Source organism: Lethenteron reissneri, chromosome 35, assembly GCF_015708825.2.
Source record: "Lethenteron reissneri isolate LAM-NWPU_2019-01 chromosome 35, ASM1570882v1, whole genome shotgun sequence".
Lineage (NCBI taxonomy): Eukaryota > Metazoa > Chordata > Hyperoartia > Petromyzontiformes > Petromyzontidae > Lethenteron > Lethenteron reissneri.
The window spans coordinates 9,302,309-9,329,871 of NC_083813.1; the positions used below are offsets into that span (position 1 = coordinate 9,302,309).

The 27,563-nt window shown below is 43.7% G+C and overlaps 1 protein-coding gene across 1 annotated transcript in view; it reads right to left on the bottom strand.

The window, feature by feature from the left end:
- Positions 1-27,563, bottom strand: part of LOC133350905 (teneurin-3-like) — a 490,302-nt gene that overhangs the window by 135,448 nt on the left and 327,291 nt on the right. Inside the window, 3 exon segments of the mRNA XM_061565743.1 lie at positions 1,850-1,951; positions 8,471-8,642; positions 17,467-17,678. Coding sequence (XP_061421727.1) covers positions 1,850-1,951; positions 8,471-8,642; positions 17,467-17,678 — 486 coding nt within the window.

Consider the following 27,563-nt stretch of genomic DNA (forward strand, 5'->3'; position numbering starts at 1 on the left):
TGGTCCCACCTCCCCAGTCCTCTCTCTGCCCCGGCCCCTCCCCCCTATCTCTATTTAAGGCCTCGGCACAGATTCATTGTCCTTCTGTTTGTCTTGGTGTGTGTCTCGCTCGGTGTGTCTTTGTGTCTGTCTCTCTCTCAGCATGTGTGTCTGCCTATGCTGTTCCCGTGTCCGTGTTTTATCATGTATTCTTACCTGCTTGTGTTACAATCGAAACGTCGTGTTCTATTATTATTTTATTTTCTACGTGACTTTACCGAAAGAACCAAAGAGTACTATCTACGTGACTTTTACGGAAAGACCCAAATAATATGAATTCCTGCAGTCACGAAAGCTTTAAGTCAAAATGATTTCACAGATTAGTGATGCAAATTTATAATTGCTTGGTGCTCATGGATTATTGTCACTTACTTTGAAAGTGGCCTTGCACTCAAACAAATGTAAAATGACTCGTACATTGAAGGCACCGAAACTAAGCACCCATAAATTTCGATTTAAAGCTTTCGTGACTGCAGGGATTCATCTTCTTGGTTCTTTCGGTAAAGTCACGTAGAAGGGAAATAATAAAAGAATAAAAATAAAACATAATAAAATAATTCTCACGACGTTTCGGCCACAACGCAAGCAGCCGTCCTCAGGTGAAGAACAGGTCTGTCGGAAAGACAGACCTGACTTTACCGAAAGAACCAAGAAGATAAGCACCCATATTTCAAACCTTTCATTCAAAGCCACTGCTCCACACACATATAAACGCACTGCAGGAAGTGCACATTTTCCAAGTACGTATTCAAACAACAACATCGAGAATTGATGAATGCAGACTGCTATCACATGGTAATGTCAGACCGATGCAAGTGGAAGGTAACATAGAGAGGACGATCGAGAAAAAGATGTAGGGATGGTGTAGAGGACGAGGCAACTAAAATGGAGTGGAATGACATGGAAACGTACAAAATCGATGGGATATTATTATTTCCAACAGTGGAGAACTGCTGCTGCTGCAGGAAGTTTGTTGACCCAGTGATCTTTTATAAACGGGCAGGACAGGAAGAGAGATTCCTACCTAGTTTGGATATGTACACTCCATGTGAAAACAACGCCAGGAGGAATCTGTGTGGTCTTTAGGTGTGACGTTGATGCACACAACAGACTACCATTCAGATGCACTAATGACAATGCGATGGCACTTTGGGGAAACTCTGGCAGGAGGGAACATTTTTATTGTAGACAGAGCGAGATTCACTTTGATGGGAGCCTGGGGTTATTCTAGTTTCGGAGACCCCTCTTTGTATATTAAATTCCTTCCCTTTACTGGTTTACAACCACGCGTGCCCAATGCCAAATACCCCATTGCTATGTATACCTTGGCTTTTTGCCCTTTTGGTCTGAAATGTGAGGTTCCGAATTGGACAGCTACATCAAAGTTAAAGCGAACGAGACTATTTTGATTTCGGCACGTAACTGGTAGCAATACACATCTGATGCTATGGACGTAATTACACTTTAGGATCACAGTGTTAATGCGGGCTTGATTCCTTGCAAAAGGTATCCATTTGGTGTTTGGCCATCTTAACACCTGTTTAATTTGCCAGAAAGGGTGAAAACCTATTCTTATTCCCACAGCATTACGTTTCAACCATTGTAAAGCGGTCTATACATTTTTCCCTCCTCCCCTTCCTCAACATCCAAGGGCCCAGGCTAAAGCCCCTAAAGCCCCCCCATCCATTGCATAAATTCGGCCCCGAGTGTAGAAGCTGCGCTACTTTCCAGCGGGCACCACTTGCCCCGTGGCCTGTAAGTGCTGGGAAGGGGAGGTGGCTTCAGGCCGTGGTGCCCTCTCCGGCCTCACCTCGCGAGCAGTGCGGAGGCAGGAATCCTTGGTTACAGTGGCAGATCCCAGCCAGACACACCCCGTTGCCGTGGCAGCCTCCAGGACAACCTCCGACTGCATCTGATGGAACAGCAACAAAGCCGACTGTGTCTGCTGGAACAGCAGCAGGGGACGGCGGTGGGGGCACTTGATGAGGCATCGGCAACCGTGGAAGAAACCCAGTGGCGTGGGTTGCAAGCGGATCAATCCGGTACGCAAATATTAAAGACGGCCGGTAGCTGTTTTCGGGCAGTTGCCGTCTTGTTCGCTGCGATGGCCGACGTTTTTGCGACGCACGCGCTGCGGTGAAACTGAGGCTGTTGAGCGAAACGTCGCGCAGAGCGGCACAAACCGCGAAACGAAACCTGCACGCCAATTACGACCGCAAGTTTGAATGTTGTTGTTGAGATGTTGGCAGAGGTGTCCTTCACATACTTGAGCTTGTTTCAACCAAATGCTTGAGAGATCATCAACAGCACAAATGCCATGGTGGCTATGTAGATGCAGTGTCTGCCCTATACCATGTGTGTGTGTGTCTTTCTTGTGGTAGTGTCGCGGCTAGCATGCTGCGCTATGAAACCAGTAACCCGAGCTCGATTCTCGTACAAGGCCAACACCAGTGACAATAATCTGAACCGGTCCGGGGCTTCGCCTAGGTCGATTCAGCCTTAAACGAGTACCTGGTGTGGTATCCATGATACAGTTTTTTTTGGGTTCGATCTCGTAAATATATAAATGTGTCGTTAAACCCGCCACCACCCGATACAGCCAATTAGTAAGGTTTGTCACGTAAACAGAACATGCCAATTCCTCACTAGTACAGCGCACCGGTGTGTTGGAGAGCAAATCTACAACATTTACAATCTGCGGTATGTAAACATCACCGCTGTTGAGACAAAGGCGGCCGGGCGTGGTGCTAGCCACCCACCTCGTGTGCCGTGCCGGCCTTCATAGGTGCTACTCGCTAACAGCACTTGCTCTGACAGTGTGCTAAGGCTATATAGGGGAATCTTTGTCTTTGAGGTTGATTGACCTCACTCGAACTGTGGTCAAATTATACTTCTGTAATGATGGATGATACCTTTATGAGCTCCCTGCAGTTACAAGCGATGGTTAAGATCTGCTTTTGTACACAAACGTCCACAAAAGCCGTTTTGACAAGTCATAATCCCACACCGATATCTTTCACTTGTATGTAGTCCGGCATAAAATGTTACTCGGCACCTAATTATCAGCCTTCGTAGATTAAAAGGCTTCAAGTAAAATCGCGCTTGCCCGTTCTCGCGGAACTGTGTACCATTTGAACACACCCGTTACAACGGCTTTACATTGCTCATGCAAATGTGGCCGTGTGTGTTTTTTTGTAATTGGATATGTATGCACAATGTACGTACAGACACGTGTCTATAACTCGTGCCAACATATGGACATCTCTCTATGCAAATGCGTACGCACGTTTAAATGGGATGTGCCTGATGAAAAGGTGTGACCTGTGAATAATGTGAACCTGTCTGCCAAATTTGTGCGTGTGACAAATGAACAATTGTAAAATTTTGAAAGGGTTTCTGAGTGCGCTTGAAGCCAAGTCCTGTTCACCTTGAGCTCTGCAGTTGTTAGACCACCGACAAAAAAAACCCCTGAAACCTCGGCAATGCAGGGCAGTTGAATGTCAAGAGGTTTTTTATGATTAAAAAAAATCATACGTAACAAAATGGTTTGAGGGAATTCGTTTCATACAAAAAAGCTGAAAAAACCCATTCCCAATTCTGCTCTTGCTTATATTTAGGCTTTTACTGTCACGGTTGTTGCAATTTACATTTTTTGCGACATGCCATCATGAGCACGAAGATGAATAAGACAAAGTACTGAAGAAAATGCATCATCCCGATACGCACACGGGTGTGATGCGCATACAAACAAGAATGTGTTGACAATGGTATCTACGTGTGGCATCAATTCAGATGAACAATATTCTAATGAAACAAAAATATACATAAGAATATAATCGGTGGCACGTTCAAGGCAATTCTGTCAGTGTGTGGTCAATATGGTAAATGTCCTTTACAATCATTTAGTCCCCTCCGTTATCTCTTTTAAGTGAGCGTGCAGTGTTCACTCATTATGTGGAAGTCAAAATTTTGCTCTTGCCAGATTGGCAATCATTTCATAGGGACCATTATTTCTTTCCCCCCGAACTCCCCCCTCCCCCAAACTCAGATCTCATCATATATCACTCGTGAGAAGAATGTCGTAATTTTAGTGAACACCAATTAAATTCCTCCCCCCCCCCAACCCCGCTATACCGAATAACATGGATTTCTCATAAAAAAAACTTGCTTAAATTACAGCACACATGGAAGAGTGATATATATCTATATCTCACACAAATAAGACCGATGGAAACATCTGTGAGAATGACACCCCTCTTCTCCGCTAAATGATGTGGGAGACTTGTCAAAAGCAATTAATCTCAGCAAGGCTCTGGGGCAGTCGGCGACGCTCAATAATTCAGGGGAGCAAAATCTTCCATTGTTTTCATTACACCGTGGACAAGCTTGTCCCTGTCAAAACTCGTTCGCACATCGATCGAGAAAAGATATCTGCAAGAATTAATGGTTCGACTCCAGCCAACGTGCCACATACGCATCGCTTCAAAAGTAGCTGCGCCACATTTTATCATCGTAAAGCAGGTTTCCTTGGCAAACTGCGAGCACTGTTAGAATTATAAATAAAACTCAAAACTGCAATGTGCTTTTGTTGGGATGACACTGATGACTCACGCAAGGCGCGTGCGTTATGTTTACGCGTCAAGTTTTCCGTGATCTAGGTGGCCAATTTAAAAAAGAAAAGTTTCGTCGACTCCATTCATCTAATTTCCCCTGACGCTCTTATTGGTCTTAAAAACTGAGAGTACTTTGTAGAGAAATGCTGAGTACGCTGCTGGCTCCGAGACTACGGCTCTGATTCACTTGCTCGATGGAGTTCTGGACGGCAGTTTTTCTATCTGGCTAATGTTATCATCCCTCTACGGTTATCGAGGTCTCCCTCTAGCAAGAACTATTTCACCTAATTATCTTCTCACTGAATTTCAGTAATTGAGTGAATATTTGACGTACTCTTCAATGTGCTAATGCCTTGGACAATTATGTTAATTAAGCAAGAGGGGTCAAGTAACCTCCTCTCAAAACAAATTAAGGAAAGTGATCTTCTCAAACAGCTACTATACTACTGCGGATGCCTCCAAAACATCATACATTGGTAAACCACAAATATTTACGACAGACATAATCATGCATTGTTAAAAGGTAAATTATATATTAAAAAAAATCAGGAATGGTGGCAATGTGAGGGAAAAGTAGTGTGTGTTAATGACTGGCTTACATTTAAAACATTGACTTAAAAAGCCTGACGATGTAGCAATCATTTGGTGTAGAGCTGGGCTATCTGCTTATTTAAGGATTCAGTTACCCTGCCGATTATCACTCGAATGCTCACCTCATCGAACGGCATGAAATTCGTTTTGAAAAAGTCTCACTTTCTGGTCCACATGTGCCGCTGGACGGGAGGTAATGGGCGCTGCCACCATGGCTGGGCGCTACACTGGCGATATGTTAACTACCTCGCCTGGTATACAGGAGGTCGTGGGGTTTGATCCCAACCCTGATGTCTGTATATTTGGAGTTTGCATGTTCTCCCCATGATCACGTGGATTTTTCTCCGGGTCCTCTGTTTTTTTTCCTCCACATTTATAAATGTAGATATGTAGTCACTTCGTTCTTTAAATTAACTCTGACAGAATGAAAAAGACAGCTATCTTGTTCATCAACTCCGTGATCTGCCTGAGAAAGTATTCTACATCAATTCAATACGAATGTCTATGTCAAATTATAGCACACTGACTCAGCTACTTTTTTATGAGAAATATATTCTGCACTTAATCCCTTTAATTAATTCAGGTGGGTAATATCTTTCCTTTTCAGAGACGTTTTTCATATGTCATCCAAATTGCCTCATATTTGCTGCTGCCAGTTTCTCATTAAAAATTCAACTATCCACCAAATCACAAATTTGGTGTGATTAAATCACTGTACGAGTTACTTCCATTTCTTGGCCTGGGAAAAAAAAGAGAAATCCACGCTGAGAAATAGTATTTTGAATGTTTGCAGTGTGAGCAATAACCAGGTATAAAATGAAAATAAATGCATAAAATGAAACGCTATCGAGTTAGCCCAGAAATGCATATCAATTAAGGGACTGGCCGAATTAGCCATCACAGCGTAACAAAAGTTGGTCACCTAAGCATTTCGTATACATATAGTAGGGATGTAGTGAATCACCCCTGTGGCAATTCAATTGTCGTGATTCTGGGTCACGATTTGATTAAGGGACGTCTTCTTCTTTAAACAATGTGATAAAATGTGGCTCCAGGCAGAATAATCCTCGTCTTCAGCCTTAATCTATCTGCTGCTGGGTGAATAACTCCCCAAATGATTGCCATCTCTTGTGTTTTTAGTGGTTTTTTTACATTTGTTTTTATTTTGCCAGGTAAGGCTCACTGAGCTATACAGCTCTTTTTCAGAAGCGTCCTGGCCACTAATGAGAGCTCAATAAAGTGGCTTATCATGCGGAAATATAGAGCAGCCAAATACTCCAAACGGATGCTTTTAAAGGTGGGGGGGACCGGATGATCACGTTCGCTCGGAGCTGCAATCCATCTCGAGCCTGTACAAGTGTGGTGACATCGCGGGATGTCACTGTGTATGCCGGCCCCAGAGAGGCACGGCGTGCGGTGTCTTGACATCGCAGACGCCACTGTGATGTGGGTGCAGTACCGGCCCTAGAGGGGCTCGCTCAGCGCTGATTGACAGCGCCGGATGCCATCACGCTCGGCGTGCAATGCCAGCCCTAGAGGATCGGCTGTGAGAGTGCTGGCCTCAGGGAAGGGGTTACTGAAGGCCGTGCACTCCGGTTGACCCAAGAGGACACGTGACCGGTTAAGTCTACAGAGGGGTATATACTTAATTTGTTGTATTACATTACATTTCTAAGTATACTAGATTTGTGTTTCTATTTCATTTATACCTGATGATGATTGCTTGTGTTGCGATCGAAACGTCGTATGCTAGTATTTAATTTATTATTTTCTCTTTATACGTGACTTTATCGAAAGAACCAAAGGGTAATTCTGCAGAGGGGCCCCAAGTGGGGGCTGGGGGTGGTCACGTGGTCCGGATCGAGATCCTGCTCAAGGGGTTCTGGAAGGTGGTCATGGCCTGGGGCGGAGCCGGCCCCGCCACAGAGGATATAAGCCGGGTCCCCCAGAGGGACCGGCGTTGTTGTTCATCCTGAAGAAACCGTCGTCTACATCCTACCGAGTCTCCAACACGTGGACCTGGAACCGAGCTGGGGTCCGGTCCGTAGTAGCTCGTTACGTTGTAACTAGTGTAGTTAGCCTGGTGGTCACCACCATAGGTTGTTATTCTGTTAAGGGGCAGTTACCCCGTGTGTTAGTATTAATTAATGTGTTGCCTCCAAAGAGTACGTCTGCGACTCAGTTGAACTCACTACACAAGTATTGATCTCTTCGCTCCATCTCCTGGGTGGCAATCCTCTTTGACGTGTTCCCTCCATTTCCCGCTAATTCATCGTTGGTTTCGATCATTTGCCATCAACATTCTCGTGATGATTCCTCCCCAATCGACTGCTGGATTAGGGCCTCCGCAAGCATCGCAGGTCATGGGGTTCATGATTAAGCATACCTCACCATGTTCGTTCGGTGCAGTGAAGATATCCAGCAGAGAGGTTGGAACATAACGCTACAGCAGAACAATTAAATTCCCTGCATGGTCCTGTGCTGTCAACCATGTAGCCCTGCAGCCCATAACACATGTTACGCATGGCAGTCTCCCATACAAGAACTGTACAGGCTCAAAAGCTGCATAGCTTCTGAGGTCTGACAAGATTGGGCACATTATGGGTGTTTTGGTCACAGATATCTGTCAATATATTTGCATTCGTTTTTGATCCCCCCTTATCTTCACCCCTCCCCGTATAAAAGTACATTCCTTCCGCTTGCAGTCCCCACCTAGGTGGAGCAGTGAGCCCAATTTCTCCCCTTTCTCTAAACCCCGGAGCGTAGAGTTTTTGCGGACTTCTGCCCGCGAAGTTTCTGTGGCCCCCTGCCGACGTCGTGGTTTGCGCTCTGTAGCCGGACACATTTGGCAACGCGATAAAAAATATTTATAAAATAAGTATAACCAGTAAAAACAAAGTTTTTCACTATAAATCCTTTATATGCGTGGCGGCTAGAGTCCTCTCGTCCTCTGGCTTGAGATGGCTGCCACCTATGGGTCAGGTGATTGCATTGCACCATTAAGCAATTGGTAATTAAATATAATATTTTTGTCCTAAAAAGTGTAAAATTTTGGGAAAAATTTTTCACGAACATTAATTGTCACGCACAACGAGTCTGTGTGGAAAATGTCAGCTCGATTGGATCACGGGAAGGGGGTTAAAAAACGACCGAAAGATTTGCACGGTCCTAAGCAAGCAAGCGAACTTAATATAAAGGATATAAAAACGAAAGTTACGGCCTCTGACCTGCGACGTTGGCAGCGAGGGCCACGTGCTCCTTGTCTGCGCCGTCGTTGTAGAGGGCGAGGTGCCAAACGCCGGCCTGCAGGTACTGCGTGAAGCCAGCGTGGGGGCTGCTTGTGGCACTCCGTCTGGCCCGGCCCAGCCGCTTGCCGTCGAGCACCTCCACGAAGTCGTACTGCGGGGGGACAAAGACAAAAATCCCCCGTATAGCCTTAACAGACTGTTGGGGCAAGTGCTGTTAGCGAGCACCTATGAAGGCCGGCACGGCACAAGAGAGGGTGGGTGGCCAGCACCACGCTGTGGAGGACGGCCACACACACACAGACATTCCGAACATATTGGCAATCGAGTCATCGTCTTTTCTTTGTTGATCCATGTCGTCTTCCTGCACTGCCACCCAGTGCAATTTCAAGCAAGGGCCTATCAGTGATTTTTCTGTGTACTTTTCAGATTTTATTCCACTTTCTCCATCTCTGTCTGTGTTTCCAATCCACGATTGGGGCTTTGGTATTTCATGATCAATTTCAGTTTTTACAAAAGCAGCCCTACAACCTTCTCCGGTGAAACTTTTTTTTTGTAATCTTTTAACAAAACCTTTTGTTTTATCTTTTTTTTGTCACTGCCCGCTTATTTGCAACGGTAGTACCCCTCTTGCACAAAATGTGGCAATTTCTCAACGTGCCATTACATGCTGGGGGAGATTAAATGAGCCGAATGTTAAAACGTCAGTGATTGACAAGGAGAGAACCAGTTAGCCCGGAGGCATACACCACGCAAGATCCCGTGCACAGTCACACGTAAGAAGGAACTTGTGGACAGGGCCAAGGACACACTCCTCTCCATCACCTGCCACCACCTGAAATCGGAAATTGTGCAAGAGTTTAAAAGCATGATTAAAACACAGCAGGTTTGTTGTGAAAGCGTGAATTTTTTTGCGTTTAGTTTGTTGTCCTTACCCCCGCACCTCCGATTAGCACGGTTGGCTACGTACGGTGCGAAAGAAGTTCAACACACATACGGACAGGTTGTGTGAGTTTCGATGTAAAGCTTTCGTGACTGCAGGGATTCATCTTCTTGGTTCTTTCGGTAAAGTCACGTAGAAGGGAAATAATAAAATAATAAAAATAAAACATTATAAAATAATTCTCACGACGTATCGGCCACAACGCAAGCAGCCGTCCTCAGGTGAAGACCAGGTCTGTCGGGGAGACAGAGTCTAATCATCTGAGGACGGCTGCTTGCGTTGTGGCCGAAATGTCGTGATAATTATTTTATTATCATTATTATTTTATTATTTCCCTTCTACGTGACTTTACCGAAATAACCAAGAAGAGGTTGTGTGATGTTTACTTGCTCCTTACCTCGCAAGATGTTTTTTTCACAAAATTACTCCCACTTGGTATGAACCTGTTGTCATCCATATTTTGAAATATTCTCACCAAACCGTACGACACACAACGACGGAACAGAGATGCTGTCAGCAGAGTGGGCTATTGCCAGGTTGCAGTAAATACAATTAGAGACAATCTTCAGAGCTTCCAATGCACATGGGGTAGAAACATTATTAGACTCTGCCTATCAAAGCCTCTCCCCTGAGAAATTTCACAAAGACATATACATATATATATTATTGCTGTGATTCCATGAACACAATCAGTCAAAATGATATTGCATCCTCATTTCGGCAATGCAGAGGGTAACTGGATGTTCTCACTCAGACAAATGTAGTTATGGTATAAAACCTGTCACAACACCCTCTCAGGCATTCTCGGCATGCGTCAATGAATGGTTATGAATGATAATACCTTTTATTTATCAAAGAGAGCCTCATCTATAATGTGTCCTGTATCCAATCTTGAACCCTGCCGAATGCCCTGCAGATTCTACGTCTTCAAAAAAGAAATATTGTATCGTGTTTTAATGGCTGTCCTTCTGTAAAGCCTAATTGGCAGCTGTGCTGTCATGGTTACAATCTAGAAATTAAATAATAGTTTACTCGGTAGGTCTATTTTGAGTCGTTTGGACAATTACGTTCATGAAAATTACTGTGTAGGTTTACGCAATTGTGTGTACAGCTCTCCGATGTGTTTCAGGCTTGTGCCACGTGTTGTTTGGCATGATGTCTGACATTTCACTCTACATGTTGCAAGCTTGTTCTCAATGAAGCTCCCAAAACGTCGGACATCTTGTCGAACTACAAGTCACCACATGTATGAGGAGCACGGGGGTGGGGGGGGGGGGGGCAGAAAACAACCCTGCCATCTCTTTGTCACTCCACATCCCTGGTGGTCTCAGACGCCTGAAGCGAAAATCACGAGGATAGAACAAACACTATTAGAGAAAATACTGATTTACTTACCTCTGTTACCAACTGCTGCATCACATGTACCCCCAACAAAATTTTCTAAATAGCGTTGCTTGTTCCTAGATGCGATTCTCCCTCCATCGAACGGAAGCCCCCTGCAATGCAAGCCTCGCCAAAATAAAGACCACACACTGTCGCTGAAATGTCTTTCCTTTCCTTTTCCACCGATAATTTTTTCCTCTCTCTCCCTCTCTCTCTCTGTCCTCAGATAAGACATTCTTCTTCTTCTTCAGACTATTTCTATGGACACGTCGTGGGCACGCGTGCGGCGTCGTGAGATGTGGTCGCGTTTTCAGACGCATTGAAGATGCACCGTCGTAAATTGCAATATTAACGCGTTGTAAAAGTGCGCGTTCGTTTTTCACACTTCGCACCTGGATATATACGACTGGATAAAACGTGCCTTTGTATTTTACACGTAACTGCATTGGACATTGTTCATCTCATTCATCTCACCGACATGATTCGCAGCAGTGTATGGTGGCCTACGTGCCTACCACTGCCACGCATGAATCTTGTTGGCGCTTGTGTCGAATTAATCCGGCTAACAATTCAGACTCTGCCTTCTCGACAGACCTGTTCTCCACCTGAAGACGGCTGCTTGCGTTGTGGCCGAAACGTCGTGAGAATTATTTTATCATGTTTTATTTTTTATTGTTTTATTTTTTTCCTTCTACGTGACTTTACCGAAAGAACCAAGAAGATGGAACCACCCTCTCGAACAAGATCCACATTCCCCCAGATTTAAGCCGAATGAATTGTTAAAATCACTGTTGTCCCTACTCCACGATGCCAGTCCCCATTCGATTTCAATAAAAAAAATCAGAAGCTAATACGAACGCTAGCCTGGCTTAAATGGAACATTGGGGAGGAGAGGGGGGGGGGTCAGACATTCTAAGTGTGTGTAGCTACCGTGATTGCAAAAAAAAAATTACGAGGCCGTGTGCCTGACATTAACGTTTCCCCCCTACCAATTTGACCCCCCGACTAAAACAATCCTCACGGCAATTTGTAACCGCACGGCTTACGCACAAGGCAGGCGACGGCGGTCGTCGCGAGTCTACGATTACACGAGTCTCAAGAGGACTCGAGTCTAATAGCGAAATCCGTGCGACGCAGAGCACGAATGGCACCGTGGATTAACAAAACAGAGCCATAAAGGGCACCGTGCAGAGAAAAACCCTTTAATTTTTATTCATACCGGCATTATAATCGATATCTTGTTTTATTTATAGACAAGCTTATTTTATTGTAAGCATCCAAGGTGACCAGGTGCTCCCGCTGCCTATTAGGGAACATTGCGGTTGATGAAGCGCGCCTGATGCTTTGTGACAGAGCGTTCGACCGGAGGACTTAGCAACCAAACATCTCATTGGTTTGCCGCAACGATGGCCTGTACAATGCCCCCACGAGATGCGTGTGTTCATGGGTTTATTATTTGCTTCGGTTGTTTGTTCACCAATTACCGTATATCCCCATACTGGGGGAAATAACTACTGTATTATCGCTTGTGCGCGCGTATAAATCACTGCTCGTAATAAAGCATTTTTTCTTTACAAATACGTCTCTGGGACACGTGTGCGTTGACTCAGAATGCTGGTGTGAATCAATGCATACCGTGGAGAAATTGCATCCAGATAACTCGCTCCTTTACTTTGTAATTTTAAATAATGAAGGGGTGAAGGGGGAAAGGTGCAATGGTCGGTCACTCAGCGCTTGCTCCAGGAGCCATTAGCAGGCGACAGTTCAATAAAACAGAGAGTCAGCGCTTATATTCCTGACCCACTTACAACAATTCTTGCTACCATCAGACACCTGCTCAACTGCCTTTTTCTGAGCACTTGAGTGTGCAATCACCTTGCCACTCAATTAACCACTTCACCCATGGGATTTTTGGGCGAGTATTTTTTGTAATCTACACTGCTAAGTATATCTATGAAATGTATTGCATCATTGGAAAATGTACTGGGAGAGGAATTTTATTAATATCGTGTGGACCACTATTAAGACAGCTTAACAATTGAAACATGTGCATTACTACCCTGTGATATTTTCACATTGTCCCCAGAGTTTGGCACTCTTAAATGAGAGAGTTAACTTGATACAAATGGATATGATCTGTTGGATGGATGAGAACAAGGTTGACCAAAACTGATTGAAACTAATTTTAACGGGCGGTGAGTCACAACCCTGCCGCATGAAATTCACGGGGAAGCTTCACTAAAAAAACATTCATTCTCAAGGTTGAAACTGAGTGGCATAAAAAAAAGCGGTGAAAGGGGGAAGTAAAAAAAAAAATATGTACGCAATAATGACCTGCCAGGGGAATTGTAGGCATCAGACAATTTATTTGTATGGCAGTTCTGAAAAATACCCATGCGATCATTAGCAAACTTTGTGACACGTTGTTTTATTGCATTAACATTGTCGTGCCGTCTATCTGCAGTCCATCTAACGTCTGACAGGTTGCCATCAGTCATCAGCGTGCACACAGTGGCGCTCCAGCTATTTACATTGCAATCATCTATGAGCAAATCCCTGCCCTCTATATTTCTTTTTTTAAGGCAGGTGTCAACACGGGCAGGGGTTTCCATTTCCACCATCATGTGACGATGAAGCCGGAATCTTAAAAAACTTCGGTGAGGTTTGTCCTGTCACATTGCGAGTAAACTTTTCTCTTAAAAAAAATAACACGTGGGCATCTCCCTGCTGGGATTTTCATGTTATTTTCGTGACTGTAAATTTAACTGTGATAAAAAAAGTATTACAAAATTGTTGTGCTTTTCACATTTGAAATGCTGCGAGCGACTTGTGCTATCTCAAGTGTACGTGAGGTTATTATTGGAAAACAAAAAACTTTCAAAAAACATAATCTTTAATTAACTTTAATTATCTTGGAGGGGCACAATCTTGAAGAGGAAGGTAATAAACCCTAATTGGACTGCTGCTTCTCTGAGGCTAACCATCAAGTGTCCTAAAGCCCATCGGCAGGGTTTGATTGGATCAGATTTTCCCAATGGCCAATGCATGTACGCATATATCCTTCCCAAAAACATACACACACTCTACACATGCGCAAAGGATCACACCACGCACGCACGCGCGTACACACACACACACACAATTCAATTATGTGTTAATTATGAACTTATTATGTGTCCTTTTATTATCTGCACTAACATGTTGGCTTTCCTGTCCTTGCACCCTACGGGGACACTTATTAAATCTATCAGCAAGCTTAGTTGCATGAGATCGCCGCTCTTGCGCGTAACGAGAGCGAAGGCGGGTGGCAGGGCACGTGCGTTGGCCGCGAGGCGTTGGCCGTGGCCCCCGTAGCCCACGCCGCCGTGGTTTATGCGAGCCCAGATGCGAAGCGGTCATTCGAGGGCTTGACAGAAGTATTTATTTTTCTTCGCAGATTCACAGGCGGGGGGGGGGGGGGCAGTGCTGAGGAGATTGCGCCGCGGCGGTGGAAGGGGCCGTTCGAGAGCCACCGTTAAGGCGTCAGAAACCGGCACGAATTGTTTCTTATATATTCACAAATTCAAGATGCAGCTCACCAGGATTAAGTATAGCGTCACGGCCGATTGCTCAGCATACAGATTGAGGGAATTGAATGGAATTGGTGGCACTGACAGTTGTGCATTCTCCCCCCCTCAGCAAGCTCTTAGCCGTCATGAACTCCCTCTTGTAAATGTGTCTGCAAATGCAAGCATCAACACGTCTGATGGCTATATTCATGAGCACAGGAGGGTGAGCCTTGCAAGGTCAGTGGGTTCACACACTCAAGAAATGTTCCATCTTCTACAAGAAGTGGAAATCATGAGCACCAAATGAAGCGTACGTACAGAGACCAGGGAAAGCGTCGCAACTACCCAGCCAATACAAACACCGGTTAGTGTACCATGAATCGCCAATACTACCTCACCACATTCAAGCCAGCCTGCATTCATCACTTATACGAAACCATTCCCTTAATTCCACGTGAAGTTTTATGCAAGTTAATAAATAAGTGCATGATGCAAAATGGTGGCATTGGAGGGATTCGCGTGAGTGATGGCCGTCCGTAATATTTCTGCTTCGTAGCTGTTCGCGGTTGTGCTATATAGGCCTCTGATTGATGATGTTTACCGCGCGTTGTTCGGCACGATGCCCGACGCATTGCTGCACGCGCTGGGAGCCCAGTTCCTGAAGAAGCTCCCAGAACGTGGAGGAAAAACGTCGGACAAGCATATCCCTGAACAACAATGGTGCAAACCCGAAAACACAGCGGAGCTCCCTCAGCAGCAAACTGTGAACCCAACGTGGGCTTTAGAGTTCCGCCACCAGAGATCTACCTTCTCCTTTTGTTCGTGAAGCCCTCGAGATGCGTGATTGATGTTGCAGGTGCCCAGGGGTCTTATTTGTATTAGAGGCATTATGGAAGTGGGATTGTAAACCACAGTCGACTGATATTCCACAGGAATAAAATTTTGGCAAATGGGTGACCGCTGCAGTAGCAAATGATGGGCTTCATACAAAAGATACGCTTTGCAATCATTAGTTTGCATATAAGTAACAATTACAAAGTGTGATAACTTTACGACATACATCATTTATAGAGGGGGGGGGGTGTCAATATAGTGTTCACTACTCTGGGGCAGTGTTTGAAATTCCGCATTGCGATGCTGAAGGCAACGTCTTTGTATTTCTTTGGAAAAAAAATACTGTTCACCTACAAAGTGGTATTACCGTTTTCTGCCTTGGAGCCGTGAGAAGCTGAATCAACTCGTGAATGGATTTGAACTTTGAAATATTCTGAGAGTCAGATGCGTGCCCATGCCATAGCACCACTGCCAATATCTACATTTATTTACTCCTAGATTTGAAGCTTTCGTGACTGCTGGGATTCATACTCTTAGGTTTTTTCGGTAAAGTCACGTAGGTAAAAAATAAAATTAAAAGTTAATAAAAGTAATAATGGAACTTTTAAGTTTATTAACTACCTACGTGACTTTACTCATCATTATCATCAGCCATGATCAATTCACCGCTGAATGAAGGCCTCCCCAAGGTGTCACCATTTATTTTGATCCTGCAATGTAATAATCCACCTAGCAGACACAAGCTGATGTATCCCCCCACCATATCTTTGTAAGCAATGTTTAAAAATAAGCACGAAAGGATATTATTTTTCCCAGCTGCTTGAAATGTCACATTAATTTGCTCGAGCAAATTAATTTGCTCAAGCAAATTGTATGCCCATGTTCAAGAAGATATTCTCTTAACTGGCTGGCTTGCTGGCTTGCTGGCTTGCCTTATTTACATCCAATTATAATGATGTTTCGAAAGGATTTTGGGATGCATATCTAAACACGCTATAGCTTCCGCAAATCTTAAGGTCATTTTACATATCTGAGTCTCGCAGCACACAGCTTCACAAAAGGATTCTGCATCCAATATCTGCATCCGAGCAATACATTCTCTACAAACAATGGACCGTCAACCTTTTGCTAAAAGTAATCCAATCCCGTTAATGTCATATCTCGGAGAGAACTATATAATCCCTCTCCACACCGCGCTGTCTCTGAGCTGCCAGATTCACTGCCGCAGCAGTGGCATACATCACAAGTGGGTGGTTTAAAGGATCACTTCACTAAGAAATGGCTCACTTCGCAATTACTGTCATACACCTGTGAACATCAACACAACCTTCAAAGAGTAGCGCATGGGTAGGAGGTATTAACTGTGGTCATCGCTGTGATCTGTACCGCTGCCTTCTTTGCCTGCCATCCCTGTAAACGCAGGTAAATGCGGTGCAGTGTAGCAGTGTTATGAGGAGTTTGTAAACTTCTCATGGGCAAAGAGCAGACAGTTCTGATGTAAACATCTATAGGAATCCACAAGAGTCTTCTGTGCACCTACCTCAGACGGGCGCAATATATTTTCAGTCGGTAATACACAAACATCTTGCATCATTGTGTCACTTCCCTAGATATCGCTACGCACATCAATGCATTGGTGGAGAAAGAACACTGCTCTCCGAATTTGCAGTGTCACGTTATCATTTTATCATACTTTGTCCTTGCGGCTATGTAAAGACAAATGCGACATCGACACAGACAACTTGAACAAAGAAAAGCAATAATGGATCACGGTAAACGGCATGCCTTGATTCAGGCCGATGTGGCAACCTTTGAATCCAAACGCATCGAAGAAACCAAGCAGAAGAGACTGTAGAAAACACCTCTGACCAAAGATGTAATGTGAGTCTCCATGTCAATGTACGTAGCCAACCGTGCTAATCGGAGGTGCAGGGGAAGGAAAAAAACAACCGAATTTACTTAGATAACCACACATGCATGTGAGTCCATGTCTGTCAAGAGTGGAGCAAAAGCTGTGCAGCCTCCATTGGACTCGTCAGTCATATGTGAACCCATCAACTTTCTGGTCTATCGCCTTATAATTATCATCATCGTCCAGCAGTCATCATCGTTTTGATGTGGCAGCCAACCTGTAAACACCGCACCTGGCTTTAAACACTGACGACCAACTGTAGACATATTCCCCGCAATATGAATTCACAGCCGACAATAGCGTTCATTCTGTTATCGGAACAGCGAGCCTCGGTGCGCAGGTACGTGCGCAAACTCACCTGCGTGTGCGTGGGAAGGAGCCCTTTACGTCCATAGAAGCCAAGTGCTGCGTCCAGGTCGATTGAAATGTTAAAGCTGAAGAACTGTGGCTGGGAGACGTGCAGGTGAGACCTCCAGAACTCTCCAGGAGGAACATCCTGGACAACCACCTGCCCCGGGTCCAACCTCCCACTGTCCAGGGAAACCTCCATTGAGGAGCCTCCAGCCTTGCCTATGAAAAAGAAAACATGATATTAATGCATTAGGTAAAAGTACAGCGCTGCAATTGCTTGCTCATGCCGCTGCTATATTAAAAAAGAAAACATGATTTTTTTTTATTTTACCAGGTAAGGCCCGCTGAGCTCTGTATCTCTTTTGTACGGAAGGACCTGCCGATCACAAATTATAGCTCAATTAAGTGACTGATCATGTGGACATTCATAGTAGCCAAATACTCTAAACGCAGGTTTCTAAATGTGGAGGGAAAAATCGGGAGGACCCGGAGAAAAATCCACGTGACCACAGGGAGAACATGTAAACTCAAAATATACAGGCATCATCAGGGTCGGGATGAAACCCACGACCTCCTGTATACCAGGCGAGGTAGTTAACATATCGCTACTGCTGTCGGGAGGGCCTCCACCAGAAAGAGCTCTCAGAAGCGTTTCCCTAGAGGGTGTTGTGGCCTATTCTACCACGCTGGTCAGATGTCCTGGAAGAAGTGGAAGTACCCACACCTTACCCCACCACACGTGGCCTGCCGATAGACTAACTATTGTATACTCATATAAATTGCTGGGTAGACAGAGGCGGGAAGGATTTAGGCAATTTCACCAGTATGATATCACGCACAAAAAATGTTATATTGTAGGTAGTCGGGTCGCCCAGAGATCAGAGTGTTGAATTGGTGCAGCTCAGATCCTGGGTTTGAACATGGGTTTTAGCCACCTGTCATTAAACCAGTTTCGAAAGTGAAAATTGTTGATGGTTTCAGCCTGATCTTCAATGATTGCACAGATAAACCCATGATATAAAATTATATGTTTACACTTAATTTGGCTAAATTACAGCTCTGTTAAATTTTTAATATTGGTTTGTCATATGGCAAACAGTTCAATAGCAGAGTGTATGGAGAAGTGTGGCCCGAACTGTGGAAAAGATACAAAGGCCATGGAGGTCATTTGAAGGTTTTTTTTTCAGAAGTACTGTGGAAATATCTACTGCCATGCTCAGAGGTCCATGGAGCCCACCACTCTGCAAGATTTCTAAATGGATTCTTAATCTCATGACACCATTCTGACAGCACAATTCATTATATATTGGGTGAAACAAGAAACATCAACAAAACATTAAAAGATCAGAATATATGCAAATCACTGTACGTTTATATTCCCATGGGTTGGTTCAGCTCCATCTGAATGGAAATACTTCATCAGTAATATTAAAATAGCATTCATTACAAGTTGCAGGAATATATATATTTACAACATTAATCATTGAAGAAGGCTATCATCACTTGACTTGCACATTTGTAAATGGTGGGAGAGCTTATTTTTGCACATGATTAGGCATTCGTAAAATTTTAGCACGGGACATTCTAGATTGTGTTAAAAACATAATTATGGAATGTACATTTACATTCATTACAAAGGTGTGATTTAAAATATAATAAAAAAAATATTTACAGCCCTTTGCCGAATGAAAGTCTCCATTTGCTGTACATTCACGAGGGTTGTTTGAGCCAACTTCACTATGCTGTACAGTACAGGTTGGTGATGGGGCATTGGGAGGCAGAACTAGTTCAGTTTAACACGTAGGCTTTCACGCTTCAACACACCGGTGGGCTAAAGCAGTGAACTACTTGTCTTTTGTCAACGTGACACTTTTTTGCTGATTGGCCGTGTCGGGTGGTGGAGGGTTACGACACATTTATAAATAACGCGATCTAAACCCAAAAAGTTGATTAGGACTAGTTCAGATGCAACTTGCCACTAATCATTGGCCTTAGTCGGGCATTAAATCCAGGTCGTCGGGTTCGTCATGCAGTGCGCTAACCACCGCACCACCACTTCACACCTTTTCACATATCAACTAAAATGCAAATTAAGTGTCCTCTTCCTGTGATGTTAACACAACGGTAATCTCAGATTGCGGCCGATTTCCAATTAATAATCTGTTATTAATTTTAACCGGCAGAAAGTTTTCTATATTTACACATTTTACTTGAAGGAGCTGAGCAATATAAATTCTGTGAACATTTTCAATTAGCACGTGGGTCTCGTCACTTGACTTCCCTCTCAAACGAACCGCTGATGCGCGTCGCCGAGGGTTATGATGGGAGCTGAATCTCGAGCCGCAGACCATGATCCCATTTGGGAACGTAACCAAATTCACCCTGTGGCAGAGTTCTGGATTAACAAGAGGCCGCAGAACCAGCGTAATCTGCAATCACTCAAAAGATGTCACATTTACCCCCCCTCCTCCCCCATCTAAATGCTGCCTGTGTGCTAATGTGCATCGGCGGTCAAGTAATGCGCACCGATCCATTGCTCTCGTGCATTCACACTCAATACAATTTCAATTCAGTCATCCATAATGGAGGGGGGTTCTCTTGGGTTGAGATCACGTAAAAAATAGACGCGTCGAAGAAAAAAAAAACCGCCACCACCCGACACAGCCAATAGGTAAAGGGTTTGTCACGTAAAACCAAACGTGCCAATTCGTTAAACTGGTTCAGCACACCGGCTGTGTGTTTGAGAGTAAACCCGAAACATTTACAATTCGAGTACGACGTTTCACCGGTAATTGCAGCCAAGCCTCATCAGGAGACAGCTAAAATAGTGCAGATATCCTCCTGTTTTAGTCGTCACTGTGAGCCAATCACGTCAAAGACCAGAGGGGGAGCGGGGGGGGTTAATGTAGTCATATAAATTACAACGCATCTGTATTATTAGTTGGGTTATTTACAGTTAATCAACAACATACATTATGCACGTATATTATTATTTTGAAATGTGCATTACCGATTTGTTTGTGTTATTTTGCAGTTCCAGTTGCCCTCCTGGAACTCTGAAATGAGACGACGCCCTTGGCTTATTCATGTAGGCGGCATGGCTGTCGCTTGCTTGCGACTGGAAACAAGGCTCCCTCTATTTAAAGTTTTCGTGACTGCGGGGATTCATCTTCTTGGTTCTTTCGGTAAAGTCACGTAGAAGGGAAGTAATAAAATAATAAAACGTAATAAAATAATTCTCACGACGTTTCGGCCACAACGCAAGCAGCCGTCCTCAGGTGAAAACCAGGTCTGTCGAGGCGACAGCGTCTGCTGAATGAATATTATTTTATTACTTCCCTTCTACGTGACTTTACCGAAAGAACCAAGAAGAAGGCTTCCCTCTCTCCTCCTGGCACTGCGTTACGGGAACGTTATCAACAGGAGTGCCGTCCACAGAGGGCTGCTTTTTATATCTGCTTTCTTGTCGAGCGATGCTCTTTGCCGCAGCTGGCTGCTGTGCGGAAAATGTACCACAACAATACCCTTGGTGATTTGGGCTTCGACTGAAGAGCACTTGGTCTCAATGGAAGCAAGGCGGGAAACCTTAGAATGCATTGCTGCACTTGAAGACTGTGCTCGCATCTGTACTCATGCCCTGTAGCGCCATGCTTCTTTTGACAGTTCACAAGAAAAACCTGAACAATGGCGGATAATAAGCACATTCTAATTATTTGAAAATATTACTACTACTACGTAATATTAACTTGGCAGGAAGCTTCTTGTGAAAGCAGTTTCAATGATTCCTTGAGAAAACGTCAACCATGCAAGCTTCTGTTTAATTAGATATGATTCAAGGATGACAAAAACGAGAGCAGCTGCACATGTCAAGATGACTGCCGACAGAAAAGAATGCCACTGTGTAATGGGATGCAATTTGAAAAGATTCCACTTGGTATGTTTTGAAATTGGCTTGGATATAAGAGAAACATTGATTTCCCATGTATTAAAAAAAAACACAAAATCCAATTACACAACATACCTGACCTATTCTAGAGAACCCGACATAGGATAAAATATTAAGTTGAATCCATGAAATTCCTTGCCACTCTGGCAGAAGGGCCTCCATTATGTATGTATGTTGAACTTCTTTCACACCGTATGCAGCCAACCGTGCTAATCCACACTCTATCCCACCATACACTAACTGCTGATAAACTAGCTATGGGGTACTCATTTATACTGCTGGGTGGACCGCGGTGGGACCAGTTATTTAGATTATTAGGCTGCTATAAATCTGCATGTGACGATAAGCCACTTTGTCTGGTCAAATAAAAATAAATTTCGATTTTAAGCTTTCGTGACTGCAGGGATTCATCTTCTTGGTTCTTTCGGTAAAGTCACGTAGAATGGAAATAATAAAATAATTAAAATAAAACATAATAAAATAATTCTCACGACGTTTCGGCCACAACGCAAGCAGCCGTCTTCAGGTGTAGAACGGGTCTGTCGAGAAGACAGAGTCATTCAGACTCTGCTTGCGTTGTGGCCGAAACGTCGTGAGAAATATTTTATTATGTTTTATTTTTATTATTTTATTATTTCCATTCTACGTGACTTTACCGAAAGAACCAAGAAGACAAATAAAAATTGTTAATTTTTTTGTGTGATTTGCTTACCTTTCCTATATGTTGTACTCCTATCGTGTTTTTGTATTGTTTGTTGTTCTAACTTTCTGACCCGCCCCTCCTTGACATCTCTGAAAAAGAGCTTTATCACTCATCGGATTCCTGCAGTATAAATAAAGATTCCGATGCTAAGAAAATTGTACCATCAGTTCAGCTGGCATGCCAGGAGCTCAAACCGGCTACTTCTGGATTGCAAGTCCTGTGTGCTAACCATTACAATGTGGCACCAGCCTATGTAGGATGACAAGGCATATTTTTAAAATTAGATATTCTCTTTTACAAAGCATCGATTGCTTTGTCCATGTGAGAGCCACACACATTCTTTATTTAAACGTAGTTATTGTAATTCGTAAAATAATAATGACGCTTTGCACGTAAACATATTGTTAAATATAATGGGGAATTGTTTTGTTATTCTTCAAAGTATTTAAATAGTTTCAATAATCAAGCGCTCTTTTATACTTGGCAGTGATATTTATTAAGTGCAGTGAATCAATGTAAACCACAAATAAATAGCAAAAATGTCTGTTAAATATGAATCTCCTGATAATATAAAGATGTTTCTCCTGATACTATAAATATGAATCTCCTGCAATAAAAAAAGTGAATTTCCAAAAAAAATGTAAAGTGGTCTAATAAATAACTGCAACACTTTAAACAGTGCTATAAATTAATGTTTTGGCATGTCATGAGATATGAATAAAATTCATTCAACTCCAGACAATGATTGATTGAGTGAATGCATAAAGTAAACATTTGATTAATGCAATTTGAAACATTAAAATGCAGAGGTGAGTGAACATTTTGAGAGGCGGACTTCATTGAGATGTAATTTTACCAGATCACACACACGTACAGGCCATCTTGTCAATCCACTGCTGGATGAGGGCCTCCCCATGCCGAGCGTGCATAGATGGACCACACCTAGCCACATGTGGCTGTGTAGGTTTGTTAAGGTGGACGGAGTACACAACAATATTAATGCTGCACTGCCCCCTTATGCCCACAAAGCCTACTAAACCTGTTTTTATGCATAGTGGTTACCCATCTAAGCACCAACAAGATTAAACACTGTGAGATTTTGACAAGATCAAGCTCTTTTTCTTTTTCTTTCAGGTGATTTGGTCATAGGCTGTCATGCTATTAAGGTCTGATACAAACGTAATTATTGTGATGATATTCTATTATTTCAATATAAATAATCCATAGAATTGTGAGTGTATATTAATAATGAAACGCCTTCAATAGTAATCAAATTGTGCATCGTGCAGAAAAAGTACCCAACGGGAGTTGCAAGAAATCCATAATGCTGTACAAATATATGCAAATTTGATCATGCCATTATGTCACGGACATATGTGTCGCTAATTTAGTTTCTGGTAGGAGTCAGCAAGAATATTGATTGACAACAAATGTGCTTTAGATTTGTCAATACCGAAGACGGCTGTAGAAAAGCGCTAAATCCACTGGGATTTTTTTTTTTTTACAAAAAACGACATATGGTGCTTAATAGTACAGCTCAGAAAGAGAAAAAAAATATTCAGAAACTTGGATGGAGCCTTTGCCTGCATATGAAAACGTAATTGAGCCAACGTGTGTGCAGAAATACTCAAGCAATCCAATCCAGTGCAACCGAATAGTCAAGGGGTGGAGATCGTAATTTAGCAAAAGTTGAAAAGAGGCTTCTAATATGCATTTCTTTCAACTGCCATACTTTTCCAGCTTTCTTTTCTTAGAGATTTTTTTTTACAAAAAGTTCAGTCAGCCCGTTTATTTTGGGTGAGGCCCACGAAGTGAAGACGCCATTTTTGTTAATGGCGACCAGGCCAAAACAACCGATTCGGTAGCAAGCACATTGCACGGGAAAGGAGCTTTTTTACAAGGGGTTCCATAGAACAAAAAGGAGTATTCTTTGGTTCTTTCGGTAAAGTCAAGTAGATAGAAAAATAATTATAAACACAAAATTAAGTGAATACGAATAAAATAATAAACAAAAAATTGAATAATAACCAACAAAAACACTAATGTAGATTGTAGTCTGGTTCTTAATCGGAATGTGTGTACTGGCAGTCTATAATGTAGACTGTAGCCTGGTTATTAAGTTTGGTGAGTGTACTGGCAGTCTATAACGTAGATTGTAGCAATGGTTATTAAGCTGGGTGAATGTACTGGCAGTCTACAATGTAGACTGTAGCCTGGTTTTGAAGCTGATGAGCGTATTGGCAGTCTATGATGTAGACTGTAGCAATGGTTATTAAACGGAGTGAGTGTACTGGCAGTCTATAATGTAGACTTATTCTTGGTGTTTTCAGTAATTTAAATAGCAGCCATCATCAGGAAAAGGGGGGTTAGACTCTAAAGGCAAACTGTTTATAAAGGTTTAGAGATGGGTGTATCTTTCTATCTACGTGATTTTACTGAAAGAACAAAAAAAAATGAATTCCTGCAGTCACGAAATGTTTTGAGTAAAAATCAAAAGGAAGGAGATATTATATACAAGGCTTAATCAACTGACCTGAACTTTGTATTATGGAAATCTATCTAGAAATCCAAAATAATAGTATGCATGACACTCACGAGACGAGCTCACGTATGGTATTTAATATAGCATTTAAACACATCATGAATTACAAGCTGCTTTTCCGATTAAAATGTTATGGTCATATTTGATTCAACGTGAACAGTGCCGAGACCCGTCTCATGGCAGCTCATCCAAAACTGTACCGCGAAACAACCCCCTGCTCATCCATTCGTAATGCTTTCCAACTACGGTTGAAAGGGGTTAAGGCAATAGCTCCTGTCCTTTCTGTAACGTGGGGGGGGGGGGGGGGGGGGGGCTCGGTAACTCCCATAGAGATAATCCAATATGAAGTTGTGTTCCTATTAGGGATGCGCCCTACAGAAATCTGGTCGAATTGATGGAAATATGTCCATGCTATTGGTGGCCTCATGACGTCAGCAGCTCTGCCTTGACAGCAAAGGTCTCAGTTCCGAATCAGTCGAGGGCATTATCTTTCCATCAGCTGCGTGACGCTGTGCGAATGCTACCTGATATGTCGCTCCACATGAGGCTTTGGGTCTTTTCGGCCACAGTCATGCCCTCCCCTCCTCGATGCTTGCGAAATGTGGACCCCCTCTAATGGAACATCTGCGCCGGTTAGAAACATTCAGACTGACCTGCCTACAGTCCATCTTTAGTTTAACCTGAAGACTGGATTGTGTCAGAAACTCACAAATCCTTGAAAGATCTGGACACATTTCCATCAGTGAGCTTCTCCTACGGGCCAAGCTGTGTTGGCTGGGTCATGTAGCCCACATGCCCAGCCACCAAATGCCCAAGCAGCTTCTGTTTCGATGTATAGAGGGGGCTGAATGGGTATGCCATGGGCCGGAAAAGAGATGGCCTGATTTGGTACAGGACGATGTGGAGCTGAATTGACTTGCCGAAGACCGGCACCAACGGTGTCAAGATCGGCCTCTACAGAGGAGGCTCATGAAGGATGCTACTGGGCAATTGGAGGGAGTCAGGCTACAACAACGGAGGGCAGAGGAGCGACAATCACAACAACAAGTGGAGCACCGGGCGACTAAAATGCAACAAGTTGGTACTGTAGGGGGCACAGCTGGTGCATCTGCGAGTCACCTCCGTCAGTCAACCCATGGTCTGTCCCATGACCTCCTGTCAGAAAACCTTCGACACTTCACGTGGCCTCGGAGTACACCAGGCCTGGCACAAGCATCGTATTGACCTCACCACCACTTCATGGCGAATGCCGGCTGTTGTTGTCATGACACGTGGGGAGCGAGCGGTGGTGCAACGGTTAGCACGCTGTGCTACAAACCCAAAAACCCGGGTTAGATTTCTGCTGACGGCCAACACCAGTGACAATTATCTGAACTGGTCCTAGGCCACCCCTAGGTCGACTAGGTCTAAAACGAGTACCAGGTGTGGTGTGTTAACATCACCACTCGGGAGACAAAGGTGGTACTAGCCACCCACCCCCTTGCATGCCATGCCGGCCTTCATATGTGCTCGCGAACAGCACCTGCCCCAACAGTCTGTTAAGGCTACAAAGGGGGATCTTTATCTTTGTATGGGGTGGAGGAGGGGCTCAGCTCCCTCCAGCCATACGACGCTACGGAGCAGCTGGGGGTGCTACAAGGATATTAGACTAAAATACAGGAAAATAGCATTTCGTACACGTAAATAAGCCATCAGCGCTTCATCCGCAGCTCGCGGACACACATTTAAACTCCGTGACATGATCTGCTCTCCTGTGCCTGGGCATGCTTTCACACTCCAGCGGGTTCCCTAATTCAAAATTCGATTGGGAAATGATAATGCCATTCACCTTAAACCTAAATGGCGCCCGCTCAGCAAATAGCATCTACTGTTTGCCTTTGCTTATAGTCTGATATCGTATGAGCTTCTGAGCATCAGTAGGTGATCATGTGTAACGGTAATCCCCTTGGCAATATGAGTTTATGGGGGGCGTTACTCGGTACCAGCAGCTTCCTCGCGTAAATTGTCCTTTCATTCTAGATTCATTTCATTGTTATCCACACTAACTGCATGAAAGTACGATTTACTTATTGTATCCCTGTAATGACCAGCATGCGTATGTTTACCATGCTGTGTTTCCTGCATATGCTAGCTCTGTTTCTTATTGATTGTACAAAGGTGCTCCTTTCAACTCTCATGAGCTGAGTTCCTATGAGTGCTCTGATGGTATCAAAGGGCCATTCTTCATAGGTTTAGCAACCAAATGAGCTTAATGTCCTGACAGTGGCCGCTTCTACTGAAGTTGTGTGCTCCAGCGAAGGAATTAATTATTTATCTGAAAAATAGCAAAGACAAAAATCTCCCGTATAGCCTTAACTGACTTTTCGGGCAAGTGCTGTTAGGGAGCGCCTATGAAGGCCGAACGCTAACACTACTGTGCCCCACAATTAGCACGTATGCATGCACGTCCAAAATAATTCAATGCATGACTATAGAAACATCAGCGGTGAGTGACATCTGAAGTGGTCTTGCCTCCCCCCCCCGCACCCCTTCACCAACCCGCACTAACCAGCATGATGAATTATGGTCACACATCCTCCATGATCAACACAGCATGGGGGGGACCTTCATCCAGCATTGGATTGAGAAAGGGATGCAAATGATTAAGTTGTGATGATTACGTATGCAAATTTATCACGCAGATTAAAGAGAAGCTTAATTGTATTTTCGCTCGATAAGTATTTTTAGTGCATTCTGTTCCATTAGGCTGTCCGTATAAATAACACATTGTCTTTCCAATCAATGTTAAAATGTTAAAATGTAAAACCTCACTTCTGGCGACAATGCATGACGCATTGGTTATCTGCTTGGACTCGGCTATCAGGTGGTTGCAGGAACATAGAGATTAAATAAAATATTGGGAAACGGAGTAAG